General features: G+C 43.0%; 1 protein-coding gene across 3 annotated transcripts in view; it reads right to left on the bottom strand.

Moving 5' to 3' along the window:
• Window positions 1-16,435, bottom strand: part of PTPN22 (protein tyrosine phosphatase non-receptor type 22) — a 233,985-nt gene that overhangs the window by 90,226 nt on the left and 127,324 nt on the right. For all 3 annotated transcript variants that reach the window (XM_073667164.1, XM_073667163.1, XM_073667162.1), the window contains exons 12-14: window positions 14,428-14,480; window positions 11,340-12,049; window positions 3,001-3,066 (exon numbers count right to left, since the gene is read on the bottom strand). In XM_073667164.1, the coding sequence (XP_073523265.1) occupies window positions 3,001-3,066; window positions 11,340-12,049; window positions 14,428-14,480 (829 nt within the window). The remainder of the gene's footprint in view (window positions 1-3,000; window positions 3,067-11,339; window positions 12,050-14,427; window positions 14,481-16,435) is intronic.

The following is a 16,435-nucleotide window of genomic DNA, read 5'->3' as shown; positions in this document are numbered from 1 at the left end:
TACCTCCTTCTCTGCCTCTCTGATGTCGCTCCTGAGGACTGCAGTGACGAGGTGAGGGGGCGCCTCACCGGGAAAGTGTAAGTGAAGCAAGCTGCAGATGTCCGGGGCGCCCAAGGTATGGAAAAAAGAGAAAGAGCATTGCTGTGCCCAGAAAAACACGCCTCTTTCACTCGTCTGGCCTGCCCTTGTATTACCTCCTTCTCTGCCTCTCAGATCTCGCTCCTGAGGACTGCAGTGAAGCGGCGCAGGCGCGCATGTGCGAGGTCTGAGAGGCAGAGAAGAAGGTAATACAAGAGCGGGCCAGACGAGTGAAAGAGGCGTGTTTTTCTGGGCACAGCACCGCTCTTTCTCTTTTTTCCATACCCCTGGCGTCCCGGGGGCCTGCAGCTTGCTTCACTTACACCTTCCCGGTGAGGCGCCCCCTCACCTCGTCACTGGAGTCCTCAGGAGTGAGATCAGAGAGGCAGAGAAGGAGGTACCGGTAATAGGATACAAGGGCGGGCCAGAAGGATGTGATACCGCTCTGATAGTCTTGGAGACGAGGAGCTGGGCAGGCAGGGAGAGCTGACCAATCGAAGTAGGATTTGTATACATCAACCAGCCAATCGCCGGTAAGGTTCATCACTTTAAAATTACCATATTGAAATCAAATCAGATTTTTTTTTTAATTTTTACCATATGTGCATTAGAAGAGGGGTAGTCTTATACGGCGAGTATATCCCAAACTCTATATTTTAACTGGAAAAGTTGGGGGTCGTCTTATACACCCAGTCGTCTTATACTCCGGAAAATATGGTAAATCTCAGTTTGCAATTTGTCGATCATGCACTCTTCTTCCAGTTTTATTGTAGTAGTTTACGACTCTAGTAAATAACCTAAGGGCAACCTGAAGCTAGTGCTTAATTTCCAGTACTTGTTTTAAACACTGCATGATGTGAAGAAACACATCTAAATAAGAACCCATGTAGGGATTGAAAAGACAAATTCCATTATTTTCCACCAAAGGGGACAATTTTTCTTTTTTTCTAATATCATTTTTGTAACTGGGTTTCCATAAAATTTTGCACCATTTGTCTTCTATATCCTCTGTGTTGCACTACCTACTGCTGGCTGCAGAATAAGTTAGCTGAGAATCCATCTGTGAAGTTTTTTCTAATGGTCCAGTCAGAGGCTTTTTAACGCTTTTATTTGTCTTTTCTATGCTCCTTTCAGCTTATTTATGACCACAGACCACATCAAAGTTGAATGCATAGGAAACAAAGAACCAGAAAAAAACAAAACAATGCAAAATCTTTAATGAAATCAAATTAAAAAGAATACTTTTAGCTCGAAATACATGCATTTGAGGAGAAAAAATTGTCCCCAGAGGAGGACAACCCCTTTACAGTCATTCTCCAGTCAGATATTTATGAGACATCCATAGAATATTCCATAAATGTCTAATAGATGCAGATTCCAGCTGTGGCATCGACATCTACAGTGGATATAAAAAGTCTATACACCCATGTTAAAATGCCAGATTTTTGTTAAATATCAGTGAGTAGACAGCTGCTGTCATTTACAGTGATTCTGATTAAGTTTAACTGTTCTGGTAGGATTTTTCTGACATTTTCTTAGTTGCATTTTAGAACAAAACTAATAGTCCGTAAACAGCTTACAATACAGCAAAGAGATCTCAATGTTGAAAGTTGTCAGTCAGGAGAAAGGTACAAAAAGGCATTAGATATACCATGCAACACTGTGAAGGCAGTCATCAAGAAGTGGTTTAAATTTGGTACAGCAGTGACATTACCTAGAGCTAAATGTGCCTCAAAAATTCACGAAAAAACAACAAGAAAATTGGTCTAGAAGTCTGACAAGAGGCCTAGAGAAACATTAAAGGAGCTGCAGGAATTTCTGGAAGCGCTGGTTCTGTACTGCATGTGACAACTCCCATATCCTTCATATTCAAGGTCTGTGGGGTAGGGTAGCAAGACAGAAGTCCTTCCTTACAAAGTAAACCATACATGCCTGGATATGTTTTACCAAAACTTACATCAAATTTACCAGAAGCATTTAGGAAAACTTGTTATGGACTGATGAGACCAAGTTCAAATGTGTTGGCTAGAATTCCAAAACGTATGTTTAGCACAGAGTCAACACTGTGCATCACCAAAAGAACACCATACTCACAGTAAAGCACGGTGGAGGCAGCATTATGCTTTGTGGCTGTATTTTGACAGCTGCAACTATGATTTAGTAAAGATGGAGGGAATTATGCATAATTCCAAGTATCAGTCAAATTTGCATCAAAACCTATACCCTAATAAGCATACCTCCAAATCAATAAAATAATATTTTAACCAGAAGAAGATCAAAGTTTTGGAATGGCCCAGCTAGAGCCCGCCAGAGCCTAGACCTGAAACATATAATGAAAGGGTACTTCAACAAAGTATTAGTTTAAGGGTGTGCATATTTATGCAACCAAATTATTTTAGCTATTTAATTTTATTTTTTTCACCCGAAAATAATTCAGATTATTTTTCAATTGATTTGTACAGATTATAGGTGACAATAAAGGTGTAAAGTTCTGAAATGATTCTTTTTAGTATGATTTTTTTAGATGCCAAAAATCTAGCATTTTAATGGGGGTGCGTAGACTTTTAATATCCGCTGTAGTCAATCAACACTTGGTTAGAAAGTGAATAGAGGCTGCAGTTCTATTGGAGTTACAGAAAAAGCTGATCATACCAACTCTCCAATTCAAGGATTTAGTGGACCCCTGTTCTCAACAAAGATGTGGGTGCTAGAGGTCAGACAAGCAGAATCTATCAGAGATTTATGGTACATCCTGTGTTTATGCGTTAGTTAAATGTTTTACACATTTCATGAAATTAAGTGTGAGAATAAATGTACTTATATGAGTACAGCTGTAATTGAGGATTAAGATTTACACATTTACAGTTATTTTGAATATTTTTAAATAATAAACTGTATTTCTTATATCTATAGATTGCTTACCTAGTTCATCAGGAACTATAAAGGACTCAGGTGTACGCTCTGGCAAAGGAGGGGGGCTAACATCATCTGTAGTAGAAATATGGTACAACTGAATTACATTTCTTAAGTGTACACTTATCCACACACCATTTGATATTACAGAATCCAGAGAAGACAACTGCTACCACAGTACAAGAATATAAAGATGCTTCTTTTTCTAGAGCATTAAGCTAGCCATACACTTTACATGTGTAATGCCTGATACTCTCACCACCGCACGGTTTTGAGGGAACCAGCGAATCATTTAAAGTCTATGAGGGCCTCCGAGTTGATTTTAAACAACACAGTTTTTTTGTTTTTGGTGATAGGTGTCTGCCTATGGCTTAAATCCTTGTTCTTAATGAAAACACATTAAACATTGGCTAAGTTGAACACCCATGTGTATATAGTTGTTGGGAGATATACAGTACAAGACTGCAAAAGTTTTAGGCAGGTGTGGAAAACTGCTGTACTGTAAGAATGCTTTCAAAAATAGAAGTGTTAATTGTTTAATTTTATCAGTTAACAAAATGCAAAATGAATGAACAAAAGAGAAATCTAAATCAAATCAGTATCTGGTGTGACCACCTCTTGCCTTCAAAACAGCATCATAGTACACTTATGACGAGCCCCCTGGGCCATATTCTTTAGGGGAATACCCGGAGCCGGATCAGATGGGGGTTGTAGTCTCCGAGTGGCTGTGACCCGGTCCGTGCCCAGGGTGTCAAGCTCAGTGTGTGGCAGTCCTATGATGTTACTGGATGTTCTTTATGTCGACTACGCCACCCGTTGAATTGCGGTCACTACAGCCGCCGCTGCAGCAGGGTCCGCTGAGGCTGATGGTGTTTGTGCAGCTTGGTAGTATAACCCCCAACGGGAGGGGTATAGCCTCAGGGGGGTCAGGTGCAGAGGATGGTGGTTGTGGAAGTGCAGGGATGATGGTAATCAGAGACAGAGTCGGGTTGTGCAGTTCAGGGTTCTTTACTTACTGCAGATGTTCCGGTCACTCCGGCCTTGAGTGACCACCCGAGCCGTGCTGCGTCCACCAGGTCCTGGACTCGGCCAACCCCCAAGTAGTTCTGGAGCGTGGTTCTGAGCTCCCGTTCTGTCCTGTCCTCGTCTCTGGCCTTCCCCACCAGGGATCCACCTATGTCCGGCTCCCTCGGGCCTCTTGTTGGCGAACCCTTGCCTCTGGGTTCCCTGACCCTATGCGTGGTCTGCCTTCTGGGTGGATATGGTGGGTGGCCGTGGCAGATGCTGCCCACGGCCTCCGGTCTCTGGCTGAGGTATGCTGTAGCCCCCACCAGTTTGGGATCCGGTACCCTGTTGCCAACTCTTCACCCTGTGTTTGTATGTGGGTTCTCAGAGTTCCTTCTTTCTCCCCCTCTGGGTCTTTCTTTCTCTCCTCTCTCACTCTGGGCCTTGGGCTGCTCTGCTCTTCTGCTCTCTTCCACTGCTCTGCAAGTCTGATGTCTCACTGACTTCTCACAGACTGACTGTGGCTGACTGACTGACTGACTGACTGACTGACTGACCCTGATCTTAGATGGTGCCCACCTTAAATACTCCCTCTATGTGTGAGCTCAGGTGACCAGCACCCAATGAGCTCCTAACTTTACCCAGGCTGCTCCCCCTATCTGCCCCTACACTACTGGGATGTACCACCCCCCTCCCACTCCAGCCAGGAACAGACTCGGTCGTACCTGCACATTTCTAAGTGGGAGTACCGTTGGTCTGTTCCTCGGAAATGGGATGTGTGTAGTGCATGCAGCTTTCTGAGCTCAGCTCCACACTCCATCCTTACCCGGGAGTGGAATATCACACCTCTGGCTGAGGTGCAATACCCCTGTAGCAGCCGAATCCTCAGGGTGCTACACTTACACCCAGGTTTTGAAGGAACCTGGCCAAGTGGTTGTTCCAGACATCTTGGAGAACTAATCACAGATCTTCTGTGAATGTAGGATTGCACGAATCCTTCTGTTTTTTTTCATGTAATCCTAGACAGACTTGATGATGTTGTAATCTGGACTTTGTAGGGAATGTTATCATCCGCTCCAGGCATCCTTATTCTTCTGTACGCTAAGATAGTTCTTAATGACATTGACTGTATGTTTGGAGTAGTTGTTCTACTGAAGAATAAATTTGGAGCTCACCAAATGCCGGGTTGTGTTGAATCATGGATATGTATCTGCCTGTATATCTCAGCATTGAGGACACCAAGAAATGGCAACATCGAGGACAATAAACGTAGTTGTCGCCAAGAATACAGTGCAGCAGACACATAACGTTAAGGCTATGTGCGCACGATGCGTATTTGAAGCAGAAATTTCCTGAGCGTTTCTGCATCTCCTTGGCAGAAAAAATGCATGTGGATTTTACATGCATTTTCGACGCTTTTTTGAAGCGTTTTTGTACATCAATGAATACTTTTTGAAGTACAATAAAGTTATTTGGTGGGACTTTGCTTAAATCTTGGATTACCATCAGAACTGGGGTGAGTATACTGGTTCATTTAAATGATTAAAGAATGTGTCTGTTGTATTTCAAATGAAGTTTACTCTGTGTCTGTGTTTATTTAACTCTTTACTTTACTTTAATTAAGTTTGGTCATGAAAAGGTCTGATTGACACCTCGTCATCACCAAACAAAAGATCTAGATGTCAGCAAGTCCCATTCACCAATCTTCATTAGCATTTCTAATCATGTAATTTATGCGGCTGCTGTGAGCTGTTATTTTTAGCCTGGGAAGGTGCCATTAGGCAAACATTTCCCTGTCCATAATTAACATCTCACAGCTGGTTCGTTAGCCGCTACATCCCCCCGATCAGCATTCAGCAGCGCTTTGGACACAATGTATTTTTGTTGCGTCCAAAACGCGGTGTTCTAATGCCACATTTTTGTTGTCGGTAAATGTGAATCCACCACATATAATGACACATCAATCGGTTAAAATCTGCAGCGGAGATTGGCGTTTCCGCTACAGAAATTGACATGCTGCGGGTGAGTTTGGGTACATGGCCACGATCAGGAGCCGCTGCAGGTTTGACCCTGCGTGTTTATACAGCATCAAACCCGCAGCGTCCAGATGGTACAGCATAGTGGATGGGATCTCTACAAATCCCATGTCCACTATGCGTGCATCTGAGGCTGCGAATCACCCATGGACACTGACATTCAGCGCGTCTTTCAGGACCGCAGCATGTCAAATTCTTTTGCGGAGTCACTAGTCTCTGCAGCAGAAATTTGACCACTAAAAGGTATTGAATGCGATAAATCTGCATGGTTCAGTGAACACATGTGGATTTACCTGCGTTCAATAGAATGCAACATTTTGAATGCAGAAAAAAATTTGCGTCCAAAGCGCTGCTATGTCTGAATTATGGGCATTGAGCCTAAAATAAAAAAAAAAAATGGCGTGAACTCCCGCGTCATTTTTATAACCAGCAGAGGGAAAGCCGACTGTGGGGGGCTGATATTAGTAGCTGCGGAAGGGGACATTGGCAAACAATGTTCCCTGGCTATTAATATCAGCCCACACCTGTTTGTTTAGCCTTTACTGGCTAGATTACAGGGGGACCCCAGAAAAAAATTGTCTTGGGGTCCTCCTATAAAATCTAACCAGCAAAGGCTAAACTAGACAGCTGTGGGCTGATATTAATAGCCAGGGAAGGGGCCATGGATACTAGCCCCCTCCGCGGCTATTAATATCACCCCTCAGCAGTCCCAGAAATGGCGCATCCATAAGATGTGAAAAATCTGGCACCTAGCCTCACTCATCCCACTGCCCTGTAGCGGTGGCGAGTGGGATAATGGCTTTGGGGTTCACACCCCCATTACTAGTAAAATGGTAGTAGTAAAGTAGTAAAAATGAAATAAAACACATTTTTTTATTTATTTTTTATTGTACGCCTCTACGAAGCCCTAGATCTCCTGAAAAAAAGGTAAAATAACAAACAACCATATTCCTCACCTGTCTGCCGTCAACGATGCAGTCCACATAATGCCAACAAATGTCCCACAGTGGGTCACTGATGTCACAGCTGTAGAATACAGCACTGTATACTGATAGGGGTGATTTTACACCCCTATCAGTATACATGCTGCAGGAGGTCACTGGGGTTCATCAGCTAAAGATCAGCTGATCAGCCCCGGCGAGCTCACCACCATGGAAACCTTCTTCTAAAGGTTCCCACGGTGAGGTCACATGAGCATCAGCTGATCAGTCGCGTGACCGATCAGCTGATCCCTGACGTCACCGCAGGTCCTGGCAGCCTAGTATACTGTGGGGCGTGAGCCCGCACCCCGCAGTATACCGCCGGCCGCCAGGAGTAGTTCATTGCTGCCAGGGACCATGAGGATACCGGGGGCCGCCAGACAGGTGAGTATGAGGATTTTTTTTAACTTTTTTTTCTTTTTTTTACTACCACGGGCACGCGGGCTGGGCAGAGCACACTACTCCCATCCACGAGGCTCTCCTGACCAGAGTACCACCCACAATGCATTTCCAGCGCGAATTCGCGACTATAGACTTTCAATGCAACGCAGCAAATCCACAGGTTACCTGCGGTTTTGTTGCGTTTCAATTCAAGTCAATGGGCGCGAATTCGCATAGGACACGCCCGAATAATGGTCCTGCTGCGTTTTTTAACGCAATGCGAAATTTCCGCATCATGTGCTCAGCACATCTGGATTCGCATTGATATGCATGGCAGACCTATTAACAAGCGTTTTCGCAGCGTTTCCATAGCGGGAAAACCGCAGCGAAAACGCATCAAAAACGCTACGTGTGCACATAGCCTTACTTATTTTTTAAATCAGAAAATACCTAGCAGTGCCATCAGCTCAAAACCGCCAGCAGTGAGTAGCAGTGAACTAAACCCTTTGGAGAAGTCTGTCCAGACGTGACTTAATTATGCACAAAAACATTGGAACTGTGGTGAAGAAAAATGGCAGCAGGTGCTCAGGAACAATGAGTCAAAATGTGAAATATTTGACTGTAACCCAAGGCAGTTTCGCTGAAGATCTGGAGGGTAGTACAATAATGAGTGTCTGCAGGATACAGTGAGGCAAGGTAGATTTTCCATCTTGCCAATTTGGAGCTGCATTTCTGCAAATGGAGTTGGGAATTTGGTCAAGCTTAATATCTCAAATGCTGAAAAATACAGGCAGCTAATTATCCATCACACAACACCATCAGGGTCTGATTGACTCCAAATTTATTCTGCAGCAGGAAAATGACCCCAAACATATAGACAGTATCATTAAAGAAATACTCCCATAAAAGTTTGTATCCTCTTGCTATATAGCAATCATCATATTATACAGCACTGTGTACTTACAATTAGTGATTTTGCTCTCCTACTCAGCTAATTCTTCTGTTTTCCATTAGGTCTATGACATTACATGATTAATAACTAACCAGCTGAATCCTTCTAAGCTCTATGTCTATGTAGAAACAGGGGGTCAATTTTCTCTGCACAAGTGATGAGTCATTGCAAAAGTTTATGGCAGGGGGGAGGAGGGGAGTAGCTCAGTCAAAAGTTGAAGAAGGGAATGAGTCATGCAGGGACAAGAGACTTCCTGTTTCTACATAGAGCGGAGAAAAGAGAAGAATTAACTAGGTAGAAAGGCAAAATGAGCAATTGTAAGTACACAGTGCTTTATAAGATGATGATTACAATGTATTAAGAGTATAAAAACTTTTATGGGAGTGCTTCTTTAAGAACTATATTCAGCATAAATAACTTCAAGGAGTCGTGGAAGTGATGATATGGCCCCCACAGAGCACTGATCTCATTCTCAACATCATTGAGCCAATCTGGGACTAGATGAAGAGACAGAAGGAGTTGTGGAAGTATACATCCACAGAAGAGCTGTGGTTAGTTCTCCAACATGTTTGGGACAAACTCCCTACTGTTTCATTCAAAACTGTGCATAAGTCTGCTTAAGAATAGATGCTGTTATGAAGGCAAAGGCTGGTTACACCAAATATTTATTTTATTTATTTTTCCTTTGTTTTTGAAAGCATTCTTACTTTTGCAGCAATTTTCACACTTGCCTAAAACTTTTGCACAGTACAGTAACTGTCAAACAAACTAGCTCATTCAGCTGACAGCTATCTGTGATTGACCAGCCTTAAGGCCCCGTCACACTTAGCGACGCTGCAACGATCCCGACAACGATACGACCTGTGAGGGATCGTTGCTGCGTCGCTATGTGGTCGCTGGTGAGCTGTCAAACAGGCAGGCTCACCAACGATCAGGGGAGCAGCGACATCGTGGAAAGAATCTTTCCACGATGTCCTGCTCCTGGTTACCAGCCTGCTGAAGCAGGAGCAGGCTGGTAACCATGATAAACATCGGGTTACTAGGGGCACACGCGCACCTAGTAACCCGTTGTTTATCATGGTTACCACTCTGCTACGGTGAGCGGGAGATTACCGCTCACTTTAGCAGGCTCGTAACCATGATAAACCATGGGTTACTAGGTGTGCGTGTGCCCCCAGTAACCCGATGTTTATCATGGTTACCAGCCTGATCGCTGGTCCCGCTGGTCACACACAGCGATGTGTGCTGACCAGCAGGAGGGCAACGACCAAAAAATGGTCCAGGACACTTTGCAGCGATCAGCGACCTCACAGCAGGGGCCTGATCGCTGCAAAGTGTCACACATAGCACCATCGCTGGTGAGGTCGCTGTTGCGTCACCAAAACCGTGACACAGCAGCGATCTCGCTATGTGAGACGGGGGCTTTAGAGTAAAGGGCTGCAAATTTAAAGCTAAGTTGTAGACAGCTATCTCTATCACTTCAATAACTTTGCATGGAGCACCAGTGTACATGCTCAACCGGCCCTTAAAGAAGCCCTCCCACTTACTTTTTTATTCATATATATATATATATATATATATATATATATATATATATATATATATATATAATATATATGCATGTAATGTAGTGTGAGTATATTAATATACTCACCTACCGCTGCTCTATCCGGTGTCCAGCGCTGTACTTCTCTGCTTCTGAGTGATGTCACCGCAGTTGAGACTACCCAGCATACTCTATGCGCTATGCATGAGCCAGAAGTATCTTTTACAATAAAAGCCTAAGGACCCTCGTTCTGAAGCTCCATAGGCTTTCGTAGTAAAAGAGACTTCCGGGTCAAGCAGAATGACCCGGCCAGTCTGCAGAGCGGTGACGTCACAGAGAAGCGGAGAAGAACGGTGCTGGACACCTTAGGTGAGTATAGTAATACACTCACACTACATTACATGCATGTACACATACATTTGATGAATAAAAAATGTAGTGGGAGTGCTTCATTAATCAACACGAGACTCAGGACCCCAGTTCTCCTGATTGTTTGATGCTTGAGTCATAAGATTCCTTGAGATTAGTAATTTATCTCCTACTCTGTGGATAGCTAAAAAGTGATTTTTGTTGGACAACTTCTTAAACTGGTGATAAACCTGAGATAGATGACTGTACATTGCTTATACATCGAGCAACTGTTTGTATCATAACTTCACCATAATGATCAGAACATTCGTGTTTTACCCCCAGCAACTCCTGCAGAGTCTAAGCTTGCTCTAGGAACTTGCATTGAAACAAGTCTCATTTTTACATCAGTCATTGTTAGAATTAAAACAACTTTTCCACTGCATTATAGGATCCCAGCAGCACTAAAGTGTTTGTTAAAGGGAATCTGTCACCAGGTTCTTGTCACCATTCTGAGCAGAATAATATAGAGACAGAGAGCATGATTCCAGCGATGTGTCACTTACTGGGCTGCTTGCTGTAGTTTTGATAAAATTACTGTATTATCAGCTGGAGATTATCTCTAGAGTAGCAAACCTGCTGCCATGCAGTCCTCCATATTCATGAGCTCTGTGTAACTCTGCCCCCACCACTGATTGGCAGCTTTCTGCCTATGCTCAGGGTACACAGAAAGCTGCAAATCAGTGGAGTGGATGGGGTTATACAGAGCTCAGCATTCAGAGAACTGCTAGATCTACAGCAGAGAAAACAGTGATTTTATTAAAAAATACATGCAGCCCCTTAAGTGATATTTCGCTTGATGTCTCTGCCCCTACATCATGCTGCTCTCAGATGGGGTAGCAAAGACTTGGTGACAGATTTCATTTAACAAATATTTAGATCGCTTCAAATGGTAATTAACAGAATTTACCCCATTACAAAATGAGTAATGCAATATATTTACAAAGTTACTAAACTGTAATGTATATAGCGTTTGCTGACATTATGTAATTGGTGTCCATGTACTAATTGAATGAGCCTAATAATGTGTTGACACTTACTTTTTCCATTTAGGTTGCTACATTGAGGAACATCTAACTGCTCCAGTGGTCCTTGTATGGAAGGCTCCTTCATAGGGTACAAATTATGTGAAAACAGTGAACCAGGGTTCTGTATACCGCTGATTTTTGATTCAGTCATTTCAGGATTAACAGCTTCTAGGCAAAAATCTTCAAATTTGGGTGAGCCCGGATCAGAAGATGGAGTTGGAGAAAAATAAGGGTCTTCTGTCAAACGAATATATACATGACTGCTATGAACAGTACTTATGTTGCCTAATGAGCCTGTCAGTTTGGGTCCTTGCTCCATAGCATTACACTTATCATGGCACATATCTGACTCTTTTGAAGAATTTCCCAATATACAGGACTGTCTCTGTTGACGTAGTTCAAAAGGAGTGGATTTGGTTTGCGTCAATGCTGCATGTCCACCATACATAGTTTTTTCTACTGCTGGAGATTTAGTATTGGAGTCATCACAAGTTACATTCTGGATATGCTTGCGATATTGTGTCCTTGGTAAAGGATGGGGTTCATCAAAACGTAGGTCAATAAGGTCCTGCGTCTGGCTTTTGAGGTTATTTAACTCTGCATTGCCACAGATTTTATACATCTTTGGTGGTGTTAACGGCTCCAACGTGTTAGTAAAGCTTATTCCAGTATTACAGGCTCCAATCCATTGATGAACATCTTCTTTAATCTGCCCTGTAAATCTTTAAAAGGGACAGTAATAATCTCGTAGAAGTCTGTCAGCCCATTAAATTAACACACTATATCCTACTGCTTGCCTAAAGGGTTAAACTGCCGCGATCGGTGCAAGAATGATGCAACCGGCAACATCTCTTTGTAGAGTGGTTTCAACTCTTGAGACCACCCCATACACTAACATCTTACATCTGCTGTACAAATTAAGGTTTTAGCACCATATGCCTTAAAAATAATTATTTTTTTTCATTATATTCAGTATTTTAATATTCTCAGTATTGAATTACCTGGACAATTCTAAAAATGATATCTAAAAGGACATTATTAGAATATTTTACACATGTGGGATATTTCAAGCCAAGGTTCGGTGTGCCACAAACATCTGTTCCCCATGCAGTAACTGCGTAGCCCGGCGGCTGTAATACAAAGTGAATATGCAACTGTGCTGCGCAGTTTTGGCAAGTATTCCATGATATTACTGTATGTCATACTGTAAATTGAGTTATAGTTATACAGATCAAAAGCTGTGAGTAATGGATCACTGTCTGAACTCCCCCCCTCTGCTGTGAACAGATAATTGAAGCAGGTTATCTGATGGAGAGCAGACACGGACTGTGCATACAGTGTAATTAACAGGTAGCTAACAGTTGTTGGAAGGGCAAACTTTGACAGTGTACATCATAATTACTGAAGAGGTGCTAATCAATGTAAGGTGAAGATACCTGTCCCGAAGGCAGACGGTACGGCTCCATGTCAGACTCCTCACTTGACAATGGAAGTATAATATTTTCTATGCCATATCAATAAAATCCGAGTTTGACACAATCCACAGATATAGCCATGATCGGGGAACATATTTGCATTCGTGAGTAAAATCGCAAACGTTTTGGTAACTGGCAACCCAGAGGAACGCAATATCTCCATGAATTATGGATATATCATATTCATGTGTGGTATGTATAGAGTGCTTGAAGGATGTAATGATGGCCATATTGTTTATTTAGGAGTTTCCTTGGGGAAAATATGGCCAACCACGTAAATATGGCTGAAAACTCTATTAGAATCTAATCAACCATCCTCCTCTGACCACAGCTGATGGAGGAGTGAGGGGTCTGATAAACCCCTTTATAACATCTCATCTACTGAATTTCCAAGTTAGACCCCAGGAGAAGCAATTAGAATTGGCGATCTGTCCATCTTTCCTGAAGCTCTCACAGATCCAATTCGTAAGTCGTGCCTTTTTTATTCCTTTTACTGTATACTGTAAAAAGGAGCTGTAAAAATGGAGCCAGGAGAAGTGCCAGGATTGCCGCACAGGTGAGAGATCGTGGTCTATGTGTGGGAGGAAGAAAAGCCCTCTGGTGTTGGTGCCTCAGCCTATTGCCTGTGTGAACACTATCGACTACCAGAGAGAGTGAGTTCCTACAGTACCCACAGAGACTGAGGAGGGCGAGAATAGCTTGGTTGTGTTACCCTGTATATGCCAGAGTGCAAGAAGAGTACCTATCAGGTGCTCATGAAAGCTGGGTGGCGTGTGTGCAAGTATCTCGCTGGCCTATCAAAACGGCGAGTGGTAGCAGCAAAAAGTGTGGTGTGGATGTGAGAACCGGCTGTGGGTGCACTCAGCTCATTGTCAGCCTATTGCTATAGGTGAGTGGAGGACTGAGTGTGGGAAACAGTCGCCCTTTACAGTAGCATCCGAGGAACGTGTGTTGCGAGAGGTGTTCGTGATAAATTAGGGAGGTGTAGCGTTGATCCTTAGGCTATGTTCCCACATGTGTTATTTTCAGTCAGAAATCTGCGGCAAAACTGATCTCTAGCAGGAAATCAGCTGCATCAAATCTGTACGTTTTGCTGCTCTTTTGATGCCCTTTTTCAGCGTTTTTTTTTCACTGTCCTTCTGTCTCTATTTATTCATGTACATAAATTTCTGTGAAAAAGAAGAACCTCATTCTATTTTACCATCTAAAACGCTGAACAAAAATGTACCTGCATTTTTTGGTGCGTTTTTTCAGCATTTTTTTCAACACCCATTACTTCCTATGGGTGAAAAAACGCTGCAAAAACGCTGAAAGAAGTGACATGCTCTATTTTCCAAGAACACAACCAAGGTACAAAATATGCAACAAAAAAACCCCACAAGATGTGGGAACAGAGAATTCTGGTTTCTCATACACTTTGCTGGTACTGCAAAACGCAGCTGAAAATTTCCATAAAAATCTGCAGCCAAATACGCTGAAGAACCCAGCGTGTGGGAACATAGCCTTACACTGTACAATGCTACAACGGTGCTTTTGGCACTTGGTACATCTAACTTTTCAAAAGGATATACAGTTTGTTTAAAATGGAAGCTTTTCTGTTGATTTTCTCAAGGTTTTATATTTACCCGCTGGGAAGACATCTTTCAGTGCTTAGTGGCTCTGGTGTGTTCTTGAAAACCTACAAATTAAATCCATAAAAATATTTAATATTTATCTAATTCTTTAAAATGTAAAGCCTATCCCTGGAAGAAGCCTTCAATAATAAATTTGTGGGGGTCAGTCTCTTGACACCAACACCAATGACCTTTTTGAGGAGACCAAGGGCACTTTGTTCTTTCCCATTGGCCCCTTTCACAGTTTTGATCTTTTGGGCTGTTTTCGGTGTAACAGCCTGACTCATTACCTTTGAATGGGACAACAGTGTAGTAAATTGTAATACCAAGTACAACCTATGCAGCCACCACTAAAGCCCCCATCACACCAAGTGCGATCGCTGCTGAGTCACAAGTTTTGTGACGCAACAGCGACCTCAGTAGCAATCTCGCTACGTTTGACACTTAGCAGTGACCAGGCCCCTGCTGTGAGATCGCTGGTCATGTCGAAATGGCCTGGACCATTTTTTGATCGTTGAGGTCCCGCTGGGTAGCATGCATCGGTGTGTTTGACACCTTACCAACGACCTCGTTGGCGACTCAGAACTGAGAAACCGTCCCTCATCGAGGTCTGAATCGTCAGAGTAGCTGCTATGTGACAGGGTCCCAATGACCGCCGACATTATACAGGTCGCTACGGGTCGCCGTATTGTTGCTGCATCGTTGGGAAGATCTGACTGTTTGACATCTCACCAGCGACCACATAGCGATGCAGCAACGATCCCTGCCAGGTTGTATCGTTGTCGGGATCGCTGTAGAGTCGCTAAGTGTGACGGGGCCTTCAAGGTAATATGAGAAAATACCAGCATTCATATAGCAAACCCATATTCTATATTCAAAACTCTTATAGATAAGTCTAGTGTTATCACTTATTTTGCTTAACTGTAAAAAGGGGCGCAGGTGCACAAATTTAGCAGCATATCCATTACAGGAAGCACTTATTTTCCAAGTTTTTAAATAACCTTTACTGCACTTACACAGAGAGACATGTTCTACTTGCGATGCATGACCACCCTTTTCTGCCTGTGAAGTGCAATGTAATGGCCTTCTGATAATATGACAAAACAGCTCATCTCATTAAGAACCATTAGAAGGACAGGATGAAATAGATTGAATGCCTTGATGTTTCAAGGACATACAAATACAGGTCTGTGGACATCAAGAAACTCAAGAGTTTAAGAGGGAATAAGAATATAGTATATTTCTGAAAAAGAAAAACACTCAAGTAGTCTTTAAAGGGGAAATTCATTCTAAGTAATTTTCTTCCATGCCGTTAATTTACATGGAGTTTACCTTACCTGTGTTGCATTACAAATCTGTGTTGAATGTCCGAATTATAAAGTGACATGTTGCACTTTTAAAACCCGCAATACTGGTCAATTTACATTGTTTCCCGACAAAAATTACACTATAAAAGTCAATATTTACCCTTCTTTGTTTCTATAGTACAAATATTAAAACAACAATGGGCCTGATTCATAAAGCAAATTTTCTACACATCTCTAAATTTACGCAAGTCCAAACCAGCTTTGCTAAAGAAAGCAGACCTGGGGCTGCATGGGGCAAAACCTGTCCAGAAAATTACTCAAAATGCATTCCACTTTAGTGTCATAAATTACGCCAGCCACTTGCTGTATGTGTTGCTGAGTCAGTATGTGGCACCCTGCTACTACAGGTTCCACAGGACCCAAAAGGGTGCATGGATGGACTTCTCCACAAAAGGCCCTTACTACAAACAGACACCTCCACCCTTCCAACTCAGACCACCAGAGGGAGCCCTGTTAGGGATGTATAACCTGGAGGGTGGAGTCAGTCGGTCAGTCAGTCAGAGAGTGTGCTGACACTGAGAGCAGTGAAGACACAGTACGTCTGCTGCTGTACTGAGGGCCCCGAGTGTGGCTGAGGCAAGGAGAGAGAAGAGAGGAGTTAAGGGGGCAGAGGAGCAACTGAAGCTCACCCCAGGTCGCAAGCCGGACACCGG

This window comes from Phyllobates terribilis, unplaced genomic scaffold, assembly GCF_046119375.1.
Source record: "Phyllobates terribilis strain yellow unplaced genomic scaffold, ASM4611937v1 Scaffold_2__4_contigs__length_985480577, whole genome shotgun sequence".
Taxonomy (NCBI): domain Eukaryota; kingdom Metazoa; phylum Chordata; class Amphibia; order Anura; family Dendrobatidae; genus Phyllobates; species Phyllobates terribilis.
The sequence above is the reverse complement of the archived record's forward strand: the minus strand, read 5'-3'. Positions and strand labels throughout refer to the sequence as shown.